Here is a 14,391-nt window from a genome sequence, read left to right as displayed (position 1 = left end):
GGGAATTCTGCAGTTCAGGAGAGAGCTATGTTTGTTTAAATGTTTTTGGCAAAGAAACACACAGGTCTGATCTTTCAAGTCAAATTTATTTTTTTTCCTATAAAAAGACAATAAATTACATTTTACAAAACCGTGTTCGGGTCAGGATGTTCTTTTCACTCTTCTGTTAAAATATGTGATGACATAGCATAGAGAGTCAAATTTAGATGGCCACAGTTACATACAGTAAATTCCAGAGTGGATCAACACTAAGTATTAAGTGTGTGTATGTGTGGGAGAATTAGTTTAATCCTGGCACACAAATGTAACAATCAATTTTTTTGTCTAACTTCACGTGTGACACTCAGCATTTAAGCTGTATTCAAACAGTGCCCCTTGCCCTTCTCCCCCCCTCAAAAAAAAAATCAAGTTGTATTTTCAAAGGAACCTAGGCAAGCAAGGAGCACAAGCACATTGATTTTCAGGAAACCTGTGCTTCTAACTGGCTTAGGCACTTCTGAAAATCCAACCTTTAAGCATTAGAATGTTCTAATAATTAGCTTCAGTTTCTACTGTGAAAATATTTTAGATGGAGGCACTGCTACAAGATATTTAAAATCACCACTTTCATTTAGTACTAAAATCAACATGTAATTCCCTTTATGGCCCAAATTGTTTATATCCCTTTTCTGAGCAGTTTAACAGCACACAAATATTTATAATATTGACCTAAGTGGAGCTTTTTTGTTTTAAATGCATTATACAATCCATTATTACAAATAATTAACCCATTATAGCCCATTGTGATTTTTTAATACTTTGACTGTGCTTTGTACCACCATAAAAAGAACAGGAAAGAGGCTAGAGATGTAGATAGATGTGTCACCATGGACTTGATCTCTTTCAGGAATTTTTTGCTGAATGGTAACATTTAAATGTTGCTTATGAGCCAAGTTACTAGACTTCTCAGTAAAAAGATTCCCAAGAATTAGCAAAATTCTTGTAAACAGATTCAGTTAAAAGGCCATATCTATGTCAGGATCATCAATTTTTGTTAAGCCTATCCCAGCTGTCATCTTCCTTTGAACACAACAGCAAATTCAGCTGTAGCATGTACCATAGATCCCAGAGAGTCTCCTTTTTAAATGGGAGGACTTCTCTAGATTTAAAAAACTGAGTTATGTTTGAAACAATCATTTGGTTTCAAGAACTTGCACTGCTACATAATGTGGCATGCTCACTTTGAAATATTTCATTAAACAATTTCCCTTTTTCTGTTAATGGTTACATAATACGCTAAAAATAATTGCTTTAACTTGCTCATCACAACTTGTTCAGAACCAAATCAGTTTAAATAGGTTTTCTAATAATTGCAAAAAGAACCACACCAGAAGAATTTAAAACCACCAGTATTCTTCAGAAAGGTAAATTACACTGGGTGAAATCCTGGCCATACCGAAGTCAGTGACAGTTTTGCTATTGATTTCAGTGGAGCCAGGTTTACATCCAATGGATCAAATAAGCATGCAGTGAAGATGTACGCTATTTTGAAATAAGCTAATCCAGAAGAAATACTCTAAAATAGTGGATTTCAAAAGAGCACATCTACACTACAGAGAAGCCTCACAGTGAGTCCAAGACAGGCTCTCCTAATATGGATGCACTACTTTGATTTAGATACTCAGGAGGCACTGGGGAGTAATTACTTTGAATGGCCCTGGGGTGGAGCTATTTTGAAATAGCAGTAGTGGAGCGTATAGGTATTATTCCTCATTTAAGGAGGTTTACAGATGTCGGAATAAGCCGTCTTATTTCACATTTATTTTGAAATAAAGGAACTGATGTGTAGACGCTCGCACTATTATTTTGGAATAACGTCTGTTATTCCAAAATAACACTACTGTGTAGATGCACCCATACTGGCCTCCTTACACCAGCTCCAACACCATAAAACTCAAGTCTCCATATATACCAACTTTGAATAAGGCCAATAGCAACTTAAGCTGGAGAGGTAATGAGTATCTACAGTTAACTTCAAACAATATTTAAAGGACTCAGTAACTAGCAGGCCATCCTTGGCCTGCTAGTTGCATCAAACTTTGTCCTTTTAGACCAAGAGTCCTCAAACACATAAGCTAAAGCTACATCACAAAGCTTACAGTTCTCAGCTTCTCTCAATCCCCACATCATTATTAGTATTGAAACATTATTCACCTTTTTCTCCTTCAATTAGTCTACAATTCAGTTTCTCCAAAGACCAGTCTACTTAATTCATGCCTTTCAACTTTCTATTTCAGCCCCAAATGTTTGGCTTTATAATAGAACTAGGTGCATGTGGGCATATGCTAGGAGCAAGCACAAGGTTTTTTCCTTCTCCCAAAATCTGAAAAGAAAACATTCCCCTGCTGTTAGCCAGAAAACTAATGATTTTAAACTAAGCTGACTTTCAGGCCAGTCCCCAAACCCACATCTATGGTTGGGAGTTATTAGGACTTCTCCAAGGACTAGGACAGACAGACAAGGTGAACGAACAACAGGATTTATTAAACAACAAACAAGTAAGTATAAACAGGAATAAGATAGGACCGCACAGGGAACAGAACAAAACAGGCTTGGCTGTGACTTAAGGTGAGTACCAGGTAAGAACCCAGGTGACTGGAGAAAGAATGTCACAGGGACAATACCATGTCTCACAGCTTGGGACCCTCACGGCAGCACCTGGATGCCAGATTCTGGACGCGGTCTCAGTCAACTGGAACAGCAGCAGGATCGGAACAGCAGGAACCTCCCTCGTCTGGATCTGTTCAGCCAAACCAACCCTTTTCCCCTACGCTGCCATGGGTGCAAGTGTGTCCTAGCCAGAGAGGAGTGACAATGGATATCACTCCTCGCATGTGAGCGTACCTCCTACAACCCCAATATCTAATATGCGTGGACCCTGGCATACCCATCTGAATGACTCCTGCACTCTGCCACTCAGATGGACAGCCCTGGGCAAAGCCAGAGGCAGCCCTTAAGTAACCTGCTGTTACCAGGCAGACTAAGATCACATGTCTGCTGGGTTTCCCACCAAAACACAGAAAGGGCGGGAAAAGAAGGGTGGCCAAAATGGAGTCCCTGTTGTTGTTGGGCTCTCAAAATGGCATCTGTCTCTAAGAGAATTTTAACCCTACACTGCCACCCTGCAACTGGAGGCACACACATAAATAAAGTGTTTTAGGTCAGATGTGGGTTTATGTATGAGCCCTTTTGGCAAGAATTATATGTGCAGGGTGATGTTGGGCTTAGCGCATACCCCTCCCTCACAATAAGCGTGCACAATAAAACTGTTGTCACAACACTGACTGGCTATACATTTTGGGGCTAGCTCCACAAAGGGCACTAACTTGACCCACAGACAGCTTCCAAGTTCTCTTCTACCAACTTAGGCTTCAATTTCCTCACCAATCTTATACACCCTGCTGCTTCTAGCCAAAAGCATTTCTAAATTCATTTTCCATTTTGGCAAGAGAGAATGAAAGCTGCCATTTATTTAATTCTATCACCAGGCTTCTGAGTGCTACAATTACCGCATCTAGAAACATCACACCAAGAATTCCCTCTCTGAATAAGTGCATTCATATTTCTGCGTACTCACATCAGATGCAAGATTGAGATTCCATTTGATGGAACATTAACTTCTCGGAGAAAACATCTCTCAGAGACCAACATTATGCCTGCATCATGTGGGTGTTTAACAGATACTGGTTATGGAGCAACAGCTTTTCAGAGAGACTCTTATCCTACCAAAATGGGATAAATTCTCCAACAAAGTCAGTGGCACAATTCCTGTTGTCTTCAACAGGAGCAGAAGTTGACTTTATAAAAATATGCACATAATTGGAAATGCATATAGATAAACCAAGAAGACTGAGATTTTTCAAAGTCCCGAGGGCATTTCTATAAGGCAGTGCCTTGCTATTACTCACTACACATTGACAGACTTAGATTTTCAGAGAGTCACACACATGAAACGCTGCATTCAGTCACAATAATTCCAAGTACACATGACCAGTTAATCATCTGACTGAACATCTGCAGATACAGTTGTGCATGGATTAAGGATGATACATTAGAAATTTTGCACTAGTGATTCTAAAACTGCACCATAACTCACAGAATATAGCACATATATTTTGTATATTCAATTACAGCACATTTTAATAGCAAATATTAAGCAGCTATATAGAAACAGGATTTTTTGAATGTTCACAAATGTGAATTTGTTATTTTTGTCTGTTTGTCTGCATTGTACATCTGACTATACTGTTGTATAACATGTATAGAATGGATATTTGAAAAAACAGTTATCCCACAATGAGGAATTTTCAATCTGAAATCTTGCAGGGGCATAAAAACTCCACTGGATAGACAGGAGTGCTCTGCACATTTGTATCGAATGTACATGTGTCAAGTACACCTGCTCATGAAAATACACAAATATCTATTCTAATGGTAATAGCACCTTGGAGCAAGGAGGATCCCGGTCCTAATTCTAGTTGAACCATCAACTTGTGCTGTAACTTTGGACACCCCTCATTATTTGACCTATTCTTGAAGGACAGATAGCGTGCATGCTGCATCCAGGGCATAGGTAGTGATTTCTTATGCTGTTTCTATACCTGAGGTTTCTTGTGTATGTAATTTAAAATGTTACCCAAAATTATATTAACAGTATGTGGTCATCTGAATGGCTAGACATTAGCTTTACAAATACAACTCATTCATCAGTAAGAGTCCGAAACTATACAAGAAATTTAGTGCAACTGTCTCCGTGGCCTATTATGTAGGCTTGTTTGCTAATAAGGGCAGGAATCACTGTTTTAGAAGAAAAGAATGCTGTAGCACAAAACTGAAAAATAACTACTTCTAAAAATGAAGGTTGGCAGTTATATCCATGTGAAAATCTCGCTCCAAAATAAAAAAAAATGTGGGCCAAAATCAATGATGTACATTCAAGGCAGTCAGTGGAGTTATACCATTTACAAATTTGGCCCATTTTATCTACTATGATGTAGCATTTCCAAATATGTGCTTCCCTACAAACCCTTGAAAACATGTTACTAAAACACAATTGTCCTTTGCCTTCAAAAGGTGCAGATTTTCTCAGGGAGTGAGTGACACACCCAGGAAGTTCTCATCATTTATAGTGAATCTGCCAAAGACTGTTCTCTAACCGCACAATACAACTTGTGAAAACCAACATGAGAGCTGGGAGATTTCACAGCAAGAATTGTGCAATCAGATTAGCCAGTCCTACAATGATTATAAAGATGTGAAAGATGAGCGTTGACCATGTCAGCTGCCCTGAATGATGCAGAGAGATCATATAGATGAGGGATGGGTACACAAATACAAAGGCCAGACCACAAGTTGCTCCAGAATATCTGCAAAAAATGAAAGTGCTGTGTGTTAACTCTTCTTCCTTGGGATTTTTTCTAAAACAGTCTTGTTTAATAATGATAATTTGCTGTCACAATCGAAAAACATTATTTTCCATTCCTTGTTATCTGCTGCCGCCTTCTCCTCCAATGGCATGTAATTACTTGGTAAAACATTTTCCCTAGGGTAGTCCTACTGTCAAATGAACCAGATGCTTCTGGAGATAGACTTCCTAACTCTGATCTTGATTTTTGTTGTTGTTGCTGCTTTCTTTGGGGAAAATCTGCTTACATATGTCAGAACAAGGCCAGACAGAATCTTCTGTTACTGTGTAATGTAACTATCAAAGATATGAATCTGGTAACATCCCAGGGGCTTAAATGAAATGTGTATGAGGACATATTAGACATGCAATTGCATATTTCAATACTTTAAAAGCTGCTAAAAAGCCTTTCTTTGGTACTGCAAGAAATATAACAAGTACCAGTGAGAACCAACTAATTTCCTGACTGACTCTCCACTAGCTACCAATATCCTCTCACTACTCTTTCCCAGTGCCAGTCTGATTCTCAGAGAGCTATCAAAGCCCTGGTACAGTCAAGTACTCATTATTTAGTCATCTTTTCCATATTCAAAAAGTTTCTGCTCCCTGATAGACAAATGAAACAAAAACATTTATTTAGGCTGTGTCTACGCTACGCTGTTCTTCTGGAAAAAACTACGCAAATTATGAACCACAAATTGTGTGGCTTTTTCTGCTTCTTTGTTTCAGAGAGGCTTTTCCAACATTTGGCCCATCTACACTGGGCCAAATATCAGAAAAAAACCCTTTCAGAACATCCCTTCTTCCTCGTAAAATGAGGTTTACAGGGATGCCAAAAAATCATGTCTGCTCCTCCAAAAAAAATTCGGAAGAGCGGACACGTTCCCTGGACATGACTGAGTTTTTCCAAGATACCTCCAGTATCCCAGAAAAACTCTAGACTGTAGACATGGCCTTAGGTAACCAATCACACACCCAAGAATAGCAAATAGTTGAACACCACAGTTCATGAACCACCAACAGGCTGAAAACTGGTTGTCTAAACAGTGGGGCAAATATCAGTAATAAATAAACAAAAATCAGAATCAATTCACATATGGAAAAGCATACTGCATACTCCATGTAATTTATGTTCAGTGACTAATCTTACTACAGACTGAATCTCTCTAGTTCGGCAACATCTGGCATGATTTTAGTTAGCCTGATGTCCACTTATGGGTGGAGCCAAGTTTCCCATAGTCCCATAAAGTTTATTTACAGCCACCAATTCTGGTTCTGCACTGTTCTTTAGCTCTAATTTACCACTAAATGCTGTAAGCAGAGGAAGTGTTGGTAATGCTGTTAGACCCAGGCTGGGCAAAATATGGCCTGCGGGCCATGTCTGGCCCATGGATACAACAGGGAGCCTTAGGCAGGCTCCCTCTCTGCTCCCTACATGCCAAGAAGAGTGGTGGCTGCAGGACCCGTTTCAATAGCTGCAAGCCCAGGGACGGAGGGAAGAGTCTTCAATTGATGACCCAGTCCAATTACATTGGCTGGTTTCCAGCCAGTGGGAGCTGACTATTGTCAACAGGCAGCTTGCAAAACACCCTTCCCCCCCACTTAGACTATTATTTATTCTAAGACCGTATGGCCCATGCAGCCAGTGAAGGGGTAGAGCAGGCAGGGAGTCTGCCTGAGAAGGCTGCTGGCTGGGAGTTAACTAGCTAAGTTTCCCAGCCATAACTAGCCTCTGGCAATCCAAACCTCTGCCTCCCCTCCTGCATCCATATCCCCTACCTCTGGGTCATAATTACCCTCCTGTCCTAGGTACAACCCAAAATCCTGCACCCCAGTCTCTTACGGCAAGCTCCCTTCTGCACCCAACCTCCATCCCAGACCCTGCACCTCCTTCATTGATAGGAGTGGACGAGTGCAACCATGGACCACTTTCCAAATTCTTGAAGTGGTCCCCCCATGAAAAAATATTGCCCACCCCTCTATCTAATATTGACCTTCTGGGGTTCAGTAAATTCTCTGGTTCAGCATCGGTAAGATCCTGAGGCTGCCGGAATAGAGAGGTTCAACCTATAGTTTTATTATCAGATGATAGAAATTTTACCTACAAATAAAACAACTAGAGATTATAACAATTAAAAAAAATCTGAGTCAGCCCGATCAGAGAGTGAGTGAAGAGCAGCTACAGTGACTGTACTGGTCCCAATGCCAATTGCAGTGGTTTTATAAACACATATTCCTATTTTTTTGTAAATGCCTTCTTTTCCTCGTTTTGTGCAAAAGAGCCATACTAACAACAGAGGGAACTGACTTTCCAAAAGCATTTCCAAATGCAGAAGAGAAATCAACAATATTTTCTCGGTCTCTCTCAATTACAGTAATTGAAGAAGTTAAGTGCAACAGTAGTCAGTTTAATTAAAAATTCACATTTGTCTGGCATTAATCTCTACTCTTTCAACGTCCCTTTCTAAGAACTAGTATTATACAAAGCTCCACATGTCAATCTCTGATATTTCTCTGCAAATCTGTGTTCATAATAAATAATACAAATAAGACAGTTTTATCTCTGATAATTTGTCTTCGACACCAAAAGTTACATTTAATTATTATTTAGGGCTAGTTCAGAGTGAAAGGGGTACCTACCTTATAATACCTCCTATATTTGGATAAAATATGGCAATTGTCACTCCAAGTCCTACAACTGCTATGTTCAGAACCAACACGTGGAATATACTAGAGAGAGGAGGCGAGCAAACAAAGTTAATATATGTACAGTACTACTATGAAATAAGAACATTTTTCACTTATTGTTTTAAAATGTAAATGTACATGCAATAGTAGTGTCTCTATTAGTAGGACTCATCCGATTAGAGGTAATTAATTTCATCGTTGACATGACACTACAGAACATTGCCAGTGCCAGATTCTAAAAAAGACTCAAATGTTTGGAATCAAATAATTCTCCACAGAAATTTATAATTCGACATTTCTTCTGGAACCACCACATTTAATACTTTGGCATATGAAAATCCATCTGAAACATTTGAAGACAAAGAAACATTACTGTATAACTGAATTCCCACATGAATGAAGTGCCTGGATCTAGAGAATCAACTAAGCTATATGAGTGGACTAATGGACACCAAAGAAACACGTTACAGAATGGAAAGTATTATAGAATGGAAAATAGAATACATAGGATTTGTTTTTAATATACTACCTCTCACATTTTGGTTGCTAGATAAGGTAAAAGTTTAGGTTTCTGAACTTCACTTAAGGTATGACCTATAATTTCTATTAGATTGTTTTTCGGATAAACAATGTGTTTTACACTCTTATGTTTAGTAAGTAAACTTGAACAGGTTTTGTTTTCTGTGTGAACCTTCTAATGCACAAAAAGTATTAACTTTGTTTAGATACTAATGATGAGGCTGTGCATGAATTCTGGACCCAGAAAATACTTGAAAGTCAATTGCCTTTAGAGTCTGTAAAACATTATAATATCCAAATATTAGGAAAGATTTGACTTAGAAAATGTTGGGATAGGTTAGCCACACAGCTGTTAACCTGGGAATGAAAAATACCAAACACAGTAATGACAAATACTTATGGCTTGTTTTTACCCACTCTTCTGTTGTGTTTATTACATTTTGATTGCAGTCACCATTTTTTTGTCCTACACATAAAAGTGTATTTTTCTGATGGAAAAGGCCAGTCTCTAATTAGATTAGCTTCTAAGTGTGTTGCACTTGAACTGCATAAGTGACCACTTTAAAGGGTCTGAAATGTTAAGTGCTAATTTACAAGCTAGGAAGTGAAAATTATTAAAATGAAGGAGTTTTATAAAAGCTTATGGCAAGAGTGGATAACTTAAGCATAAAAGAATACACTAAAATAGACAGCACTAACAACTGTTCTTAAAGGAACTCTCAGAAAGAGTAAAATTAATATCCTTAATTAAACAACGAGCATTTTAATAGTAGCACAAAGGTAGGAAGGCATTGGATTGAACTTGGAGAAATACTAGATGGGGCTTTAAGAAAAACACCAAATATTTGAAACTTATATTAAGGCAAAATTACAATAAAACGTGAACATACTACATCATCTATTACTTATTCATCATCTAGTTAGTATTCAGAGAACCTGGTTAAAGATTCTGGCTTGCTGGCTGGAAAGCTCTGTTTCTCTGAGTACACTAGAAAGGGTGGCCAAATTTCTAAATGCCCATCTTTTTTTTAAGCACTTTTCTTGGGTATATATTTGGTGTGAAAGCTTTTCCATTACAAGGACACACCATATTTTACTACCACAGGAGGAGTCAAGTATTTCCCATAATATGCAATATAGAGTAATGGCAAAAGATAAAAAGTAATTTGTACTTCTATTTAAATGGTAAATCTTTACTGAAGCATTAAGCAAGAAAGTCAGGGGACCACCAGGAAGCCAGCATTTTGTCATAAGATTAATTGTCTTAATAAGATTTCCTCCCAAAATCATCTAAATTCATGAACCGAGTCAACAAGTATACAAGAACATTCCCTCTTCCTGCAGCCTCTCCAACCAAGCACCTTCCTAATAGCAAAGATATGACTGATACTAATTGGAGTAATCTATGCAGTAATATATGTAAAAATTATGAGCTGCAAAAATTAAAGATATATATCCCATTTCCCATACAGAGAATAACTTAACTAGATCAATTTCTTTATCCAAATCCCCCTCCATCTGGATTGTTTTCTTAACATCTTTTTCATTATGAATTGTATACACCATTTGTTCCAGCCTGCTTCTGGGTTAACTCCTGAAGTGCTTGTTAAAGGTCCAGCTAGAGCCAGCTCAGACTTAGATTTCACCATAAAAATGTTTGATTTATAAATACTGAAAATGTGAAATCTTTACGTTATTACATACCTATAGGTAGGATTTCAGCTCAGAACCAGGAACAGCTGCCCCAACTGACTAGTCTCTGCTCTTTGCCCACAACAAACAGCAACATACATCCTAAAGATACATTCCCGATTTTTAATCAAAGTAACTAGGGAAAGGTATCTAAGTAATTAGAATTTAAAAAACTGGAGCAAAAATTCTAAGGGGGTCTAGATGAATGGGCAATTTTTTATTTTTAGTGACCTGACTTTCTTTTAATCCAACAATTATGATGAATAGTTAATATGGGCTCCATTCTTGTTCCAGTTTTACCTAGTGTTTGGATGGTCTATTGTTTAGCCAATTGATCATGTCTTAATTGTGATACATAAATAAACCAAACTATGGAACACTGGCCCACCTTACTTTGCAAGCTTAAAACTTAGAATTCACCCTTTGTATTTTCTGTTTTTGTTTCACTGCATCCCTGTCTCATCCCTGACACTAAAAACATGGCCGGTTGCACTAATGAAGTCCATATGTTAACATAAAATACAATTGATGCTACTTATCAGTGTTCCCCAAATTAAACAACTTTTGGTTAATAATGACATTTAATTCAATGTTAATGGGATTTGGATACCAGCAATGTCAATATCACTTACTAACAACCTTCTTGAGAAGAAAGGATCCCACAGCAGGCAGGTGTGTGGGGCAGCAGTGAGAAAGAGGCACATGGAGCTTCTGGTACCTCTCCCTGTGCTCTCAGGTTGTGTCCTGCCCTGGAACTAGGAGCCTGGGCTCAGCACATTCCAATACTTCCTTCTCTGATTGCAGCCTTGCAAACCTGTCTGTGGCTGGGGACCCACTATCCTCATAGAACAGTGGTCTCCAAGCTTTTTAACCACAAGACCGCTTTTTCAATTTAAGTGCAACGCAAGATCTACCTCAAACCCAAATACCCTTCCCCGCTTCCTTCACACCCATTTTTGAGGCCCTGCCCCTGCTCCAAGGCCTCACCCTGCTGACTCCATTCCCCTTCTTCCCCCATCCTCACTCCGTTTCACCAGGCTGGGGTAGGAGGTTAAGGTGCAAGCTCTGGTCTTGGGCCAAGGGGTTTGGAGTGTGGGAGGGGCTCAGGGCTTAGCCCAAGGTGGAGGATTGGGGTCCAAGAGGGGCTTCAGGGTGCAAGCTCTGGGAAAGAGTTTGGGTGCAGGGGCGGTTGAGGGCTGGGACAGGGGTTCATGAAGCAGGCTCTGGCTGAAATGGCTTCCGGGTGGTGAATCAGTGGGGGAAAAGGCAGGCTTACACCTGCCCTGACACTGCACCACTCCTGAAGGCAGCTGGCATGCACATCAATAGCTCCATGATGCCATGCGCTGCCCCCCAGCTATAGGCACTGAGCCCACGGCTCCCAGTTACTGATCAATAGGAACTGCAGGAGTGGTGTCTGCAGGCAGGGACAGCATGTGGAGACCTCCTGCTCTGCCTCTCTCAGGGACTGCAGGGACATGCCAGCCATTTCCAGGAGCAGGATTTACCATAGGGATAATTATTCCAGCCACAAGAGGTTAGGCATTTTAGAACTCACTACTCCAAGAATTAAATTTAAGTGTAAGAGAGAAATGAAAATGATGAAATAAACAGACCAGTCAAAACCCGCAAAATAAAACAGTCTGCAAGCAGTAAAAGTATAACAACCACCACCCACATACATGTTGGGTCAGGAGATGAGTGGGAAGGACAGTGTGTTTGTGAGAATGAGACAGACAGACACACTGTGTGAGTGACAGATTTGTACTGCCAAGCTCGCTGCACCCCCTTCTCTCTGTGTGGAGATAAGATACAGGAGTGGAGGGAGGAAGGCCACCCTGACATCAGTGCCCCCCCTTCTCCCTCCCACACCCTGCACAACCAGCAGGAGGCTCCCAGGGGGCAGCTCCAAGGCAGAGGGCAGGAGCAGCAGGACAGTGGATGGAGGGGCAACTGAAGTGCTAGTGCTTGATAGCTTCCTGGCCAAACCAATCAAGATCACCTGTCAGAGGCTCCAAGCTCTACCAGTAGATTCTGATCTACTGGTTGGTGACCACTGTCATAGAAGGTAAAGAGCTGGAATGCCAGCAACACTGCCCAGAAGGGGACACTTATGCTATGGGGTGGGCTGAAGGGTTCTGAGAAAAGCAGGGAGGGAGGGAAGCTGCCTCTGGATGTCAGGGCAAGGAGGAGTACTGTGGGTACCGCTCCCTGCATTCTCTGGGCTACATCCTGCCCTAACACAGGAGCCAGGGCTCCCAATGTTTCTTTCCGTGACTGATGCTTTGTAAACCTGCCTTTTGTTTGACAACTCTTCATTATTAGCAATTTCTTGGTGGAAACCAAGAGACTAGTAATAATCAGCACCCACTGAAATAACTTTGTGAGGACATTCATCTTTACCATGGCTACCCTACTTACCCAAGAAAATTTTTTTGTTATTTTATTCCGCACTGGAGAGTAAAAATTGCCTTTAAAAGATTTTTATGTTTCTCCACAATATTTATTCCTAACATATTTTAAAGATTCTCTTATCCATTTACATTTATGTAGCTGCCAGTGGTTGGTTTTCATCCTTTCAGGTACATTAATTCCCCAAATTTCAGTTTTATTGTAGTTTAATTTGAAGCCTGATACCTGCCCAAATTCTAAAGTCAATTTTTCTATAATTTTTAAATGAGGCTTCTGGATCCTGCAAATATAACAGGACATTAGTAGTATACAGAGCAATTTTGTGTTCTAAAACAGATGTTTCTCAAGGGGCTAATTCTCACATAGATGGCAAATGACTCCATTGCTAAAGCAAACAAATTGGCAACCCTGCTTTGTACACCAAGACAAATTAAAGGGAAGAGACTGATGACCATTAGCCAAAGTAGATACTCGGAAGATCAACATACAGGATTGATATGCCCCTGTAATACTCATTTTCAAAACCAAACCTTACCAAAATATCTGGCCGAGGTACTCCCAACTACAGGCCATCAAAGTCATTCTCAGTGTTCAGTGAAAGCAGCACACAGGAAGAATTGTAAGAATTAAACATTATGAATCAAATTCAGAGTTTTGATATATCTGACAGGTGCTGGTCAGCAATACATCCAGACTGGTCTGGGTGAACACATGTGGGTAAAATGACACAATCTGTTTGTTAGCACCTTGACATAAATGTTAGCAGCCACATCAAAGAAATGTGTCTGTGATGCACAATTTGTAAGATCTTTTCCCTCGCTAGAAATGGCCACAATATCTGCCTCTTTCCATGAATCTGGAATCCCTGCAATATACCATTAAATAATTCAGTTAGAGTAGGGCCAACACTTGCTTAAGAGCTCTGTAATGTTTCCCAGAAAGCCTCTTGGGATTGGGAGCTCTATTGGATTTAAATTATTAATTACATCTTCAACTTCCTGTGCAGCCATTTACCTATCAAGAGCTGCCATGTTATCCTCTGACAGCTGAGGTAGTTTCACGTTTCTCAAATACCTATTTAGAAGTTCAGAATTTGGCTTTTCTGAAGTGTACAAAGCATGGAAAAAGTTAGCAAATGTTTTAGAGATCTATGGGATGCCAGTTATTAAATTTCCTTTTTATTTCTAATCCGAGGGATAACCGATTTATCCTGTTCTGTCAACTTTCTGGCTTAAAGCCTATCAGCTTTACTGGTTTTTTCATTATGTTTTTGTTTAGTACATCCATTTGCTCAGCTTTATCTGTTTGTAACAGATTAAACCTCTAATGCTTTAGAGGGGTAGCCAAGTTAGTCTGTAACCGGAAAAACTTAAAAAACAACAGTCTAGCAGAACCTTAAAGACTAACAAAACATGTAGATGGGATCATGAAGCTTCCATGGGTACAACCGGAGAAGTCAGCAGGTGGGGTATGCAGCCTGTCCCCAGAGAGAAGCTGGCAGCCACCCCTTCGCCCTGCCCTTAGTCCTCACCCCATCTCTTAAGCTCCCCCTCCTCCCAATCACCTGCCCTGAGCCCCTCCTCACACCCCAAGCCTGACTCCCAACACCCCACACACCTGCAGCCTCCTGCCCCAAA

General features: G+C 40.0%; 1 protein-coding gene across 4 annotated transcripts in view; it reads right to left on the bottom strand.

Moving 5' to 3' along the window:
- Positions 1–67: 67 nt before the first annotated feature.
- The window catches only part of SLC38A9 (solute carrier family 38 member 9), an 89,885-nt gene continuing 75,561 nt past the window's right edge, over positions 68–14,391 (bottom strand). For all 4 annotated transcript variants that reach the window (XM_006139553.4, XM_006139554.4, XM_014581752.3 and 1 more), the window contains 2 exons: positions 8,084–8,173; positions 68–5,405 (listed from right to left, as the gene is read on the bottom strand). In XM_006139553.4, coding sequence (XP_006139615.1) covers positions 5,240–5,405; positions 8,084–8,173 — 256 coding nt within the window. In that variant the 3' untranslated portion in view covers positions 68–5,239. The remainder of the gene's footprint in view (positions 5,406–8,083; positions 8,174–14,391) is intronic.

Source organism: Pelodiscus sinensis, chromosome 6 (genome assembly GCF_049634645.1).
Source record: "Pelodiscus sinensis isolate JC-2024 chromosome 6, ASM4963464v1, whole genome shotgun sequence".
Taxonomy (NCBI): domain Eukaryota; kingdom Metazoa; phylum Chordata; order Testudines; family Trionychidae; genus Pelodiscus; species Pelodiscus sinensis.
This window is presented reverse-complemented; position numbering and strand designations above follow the sequence as displayed.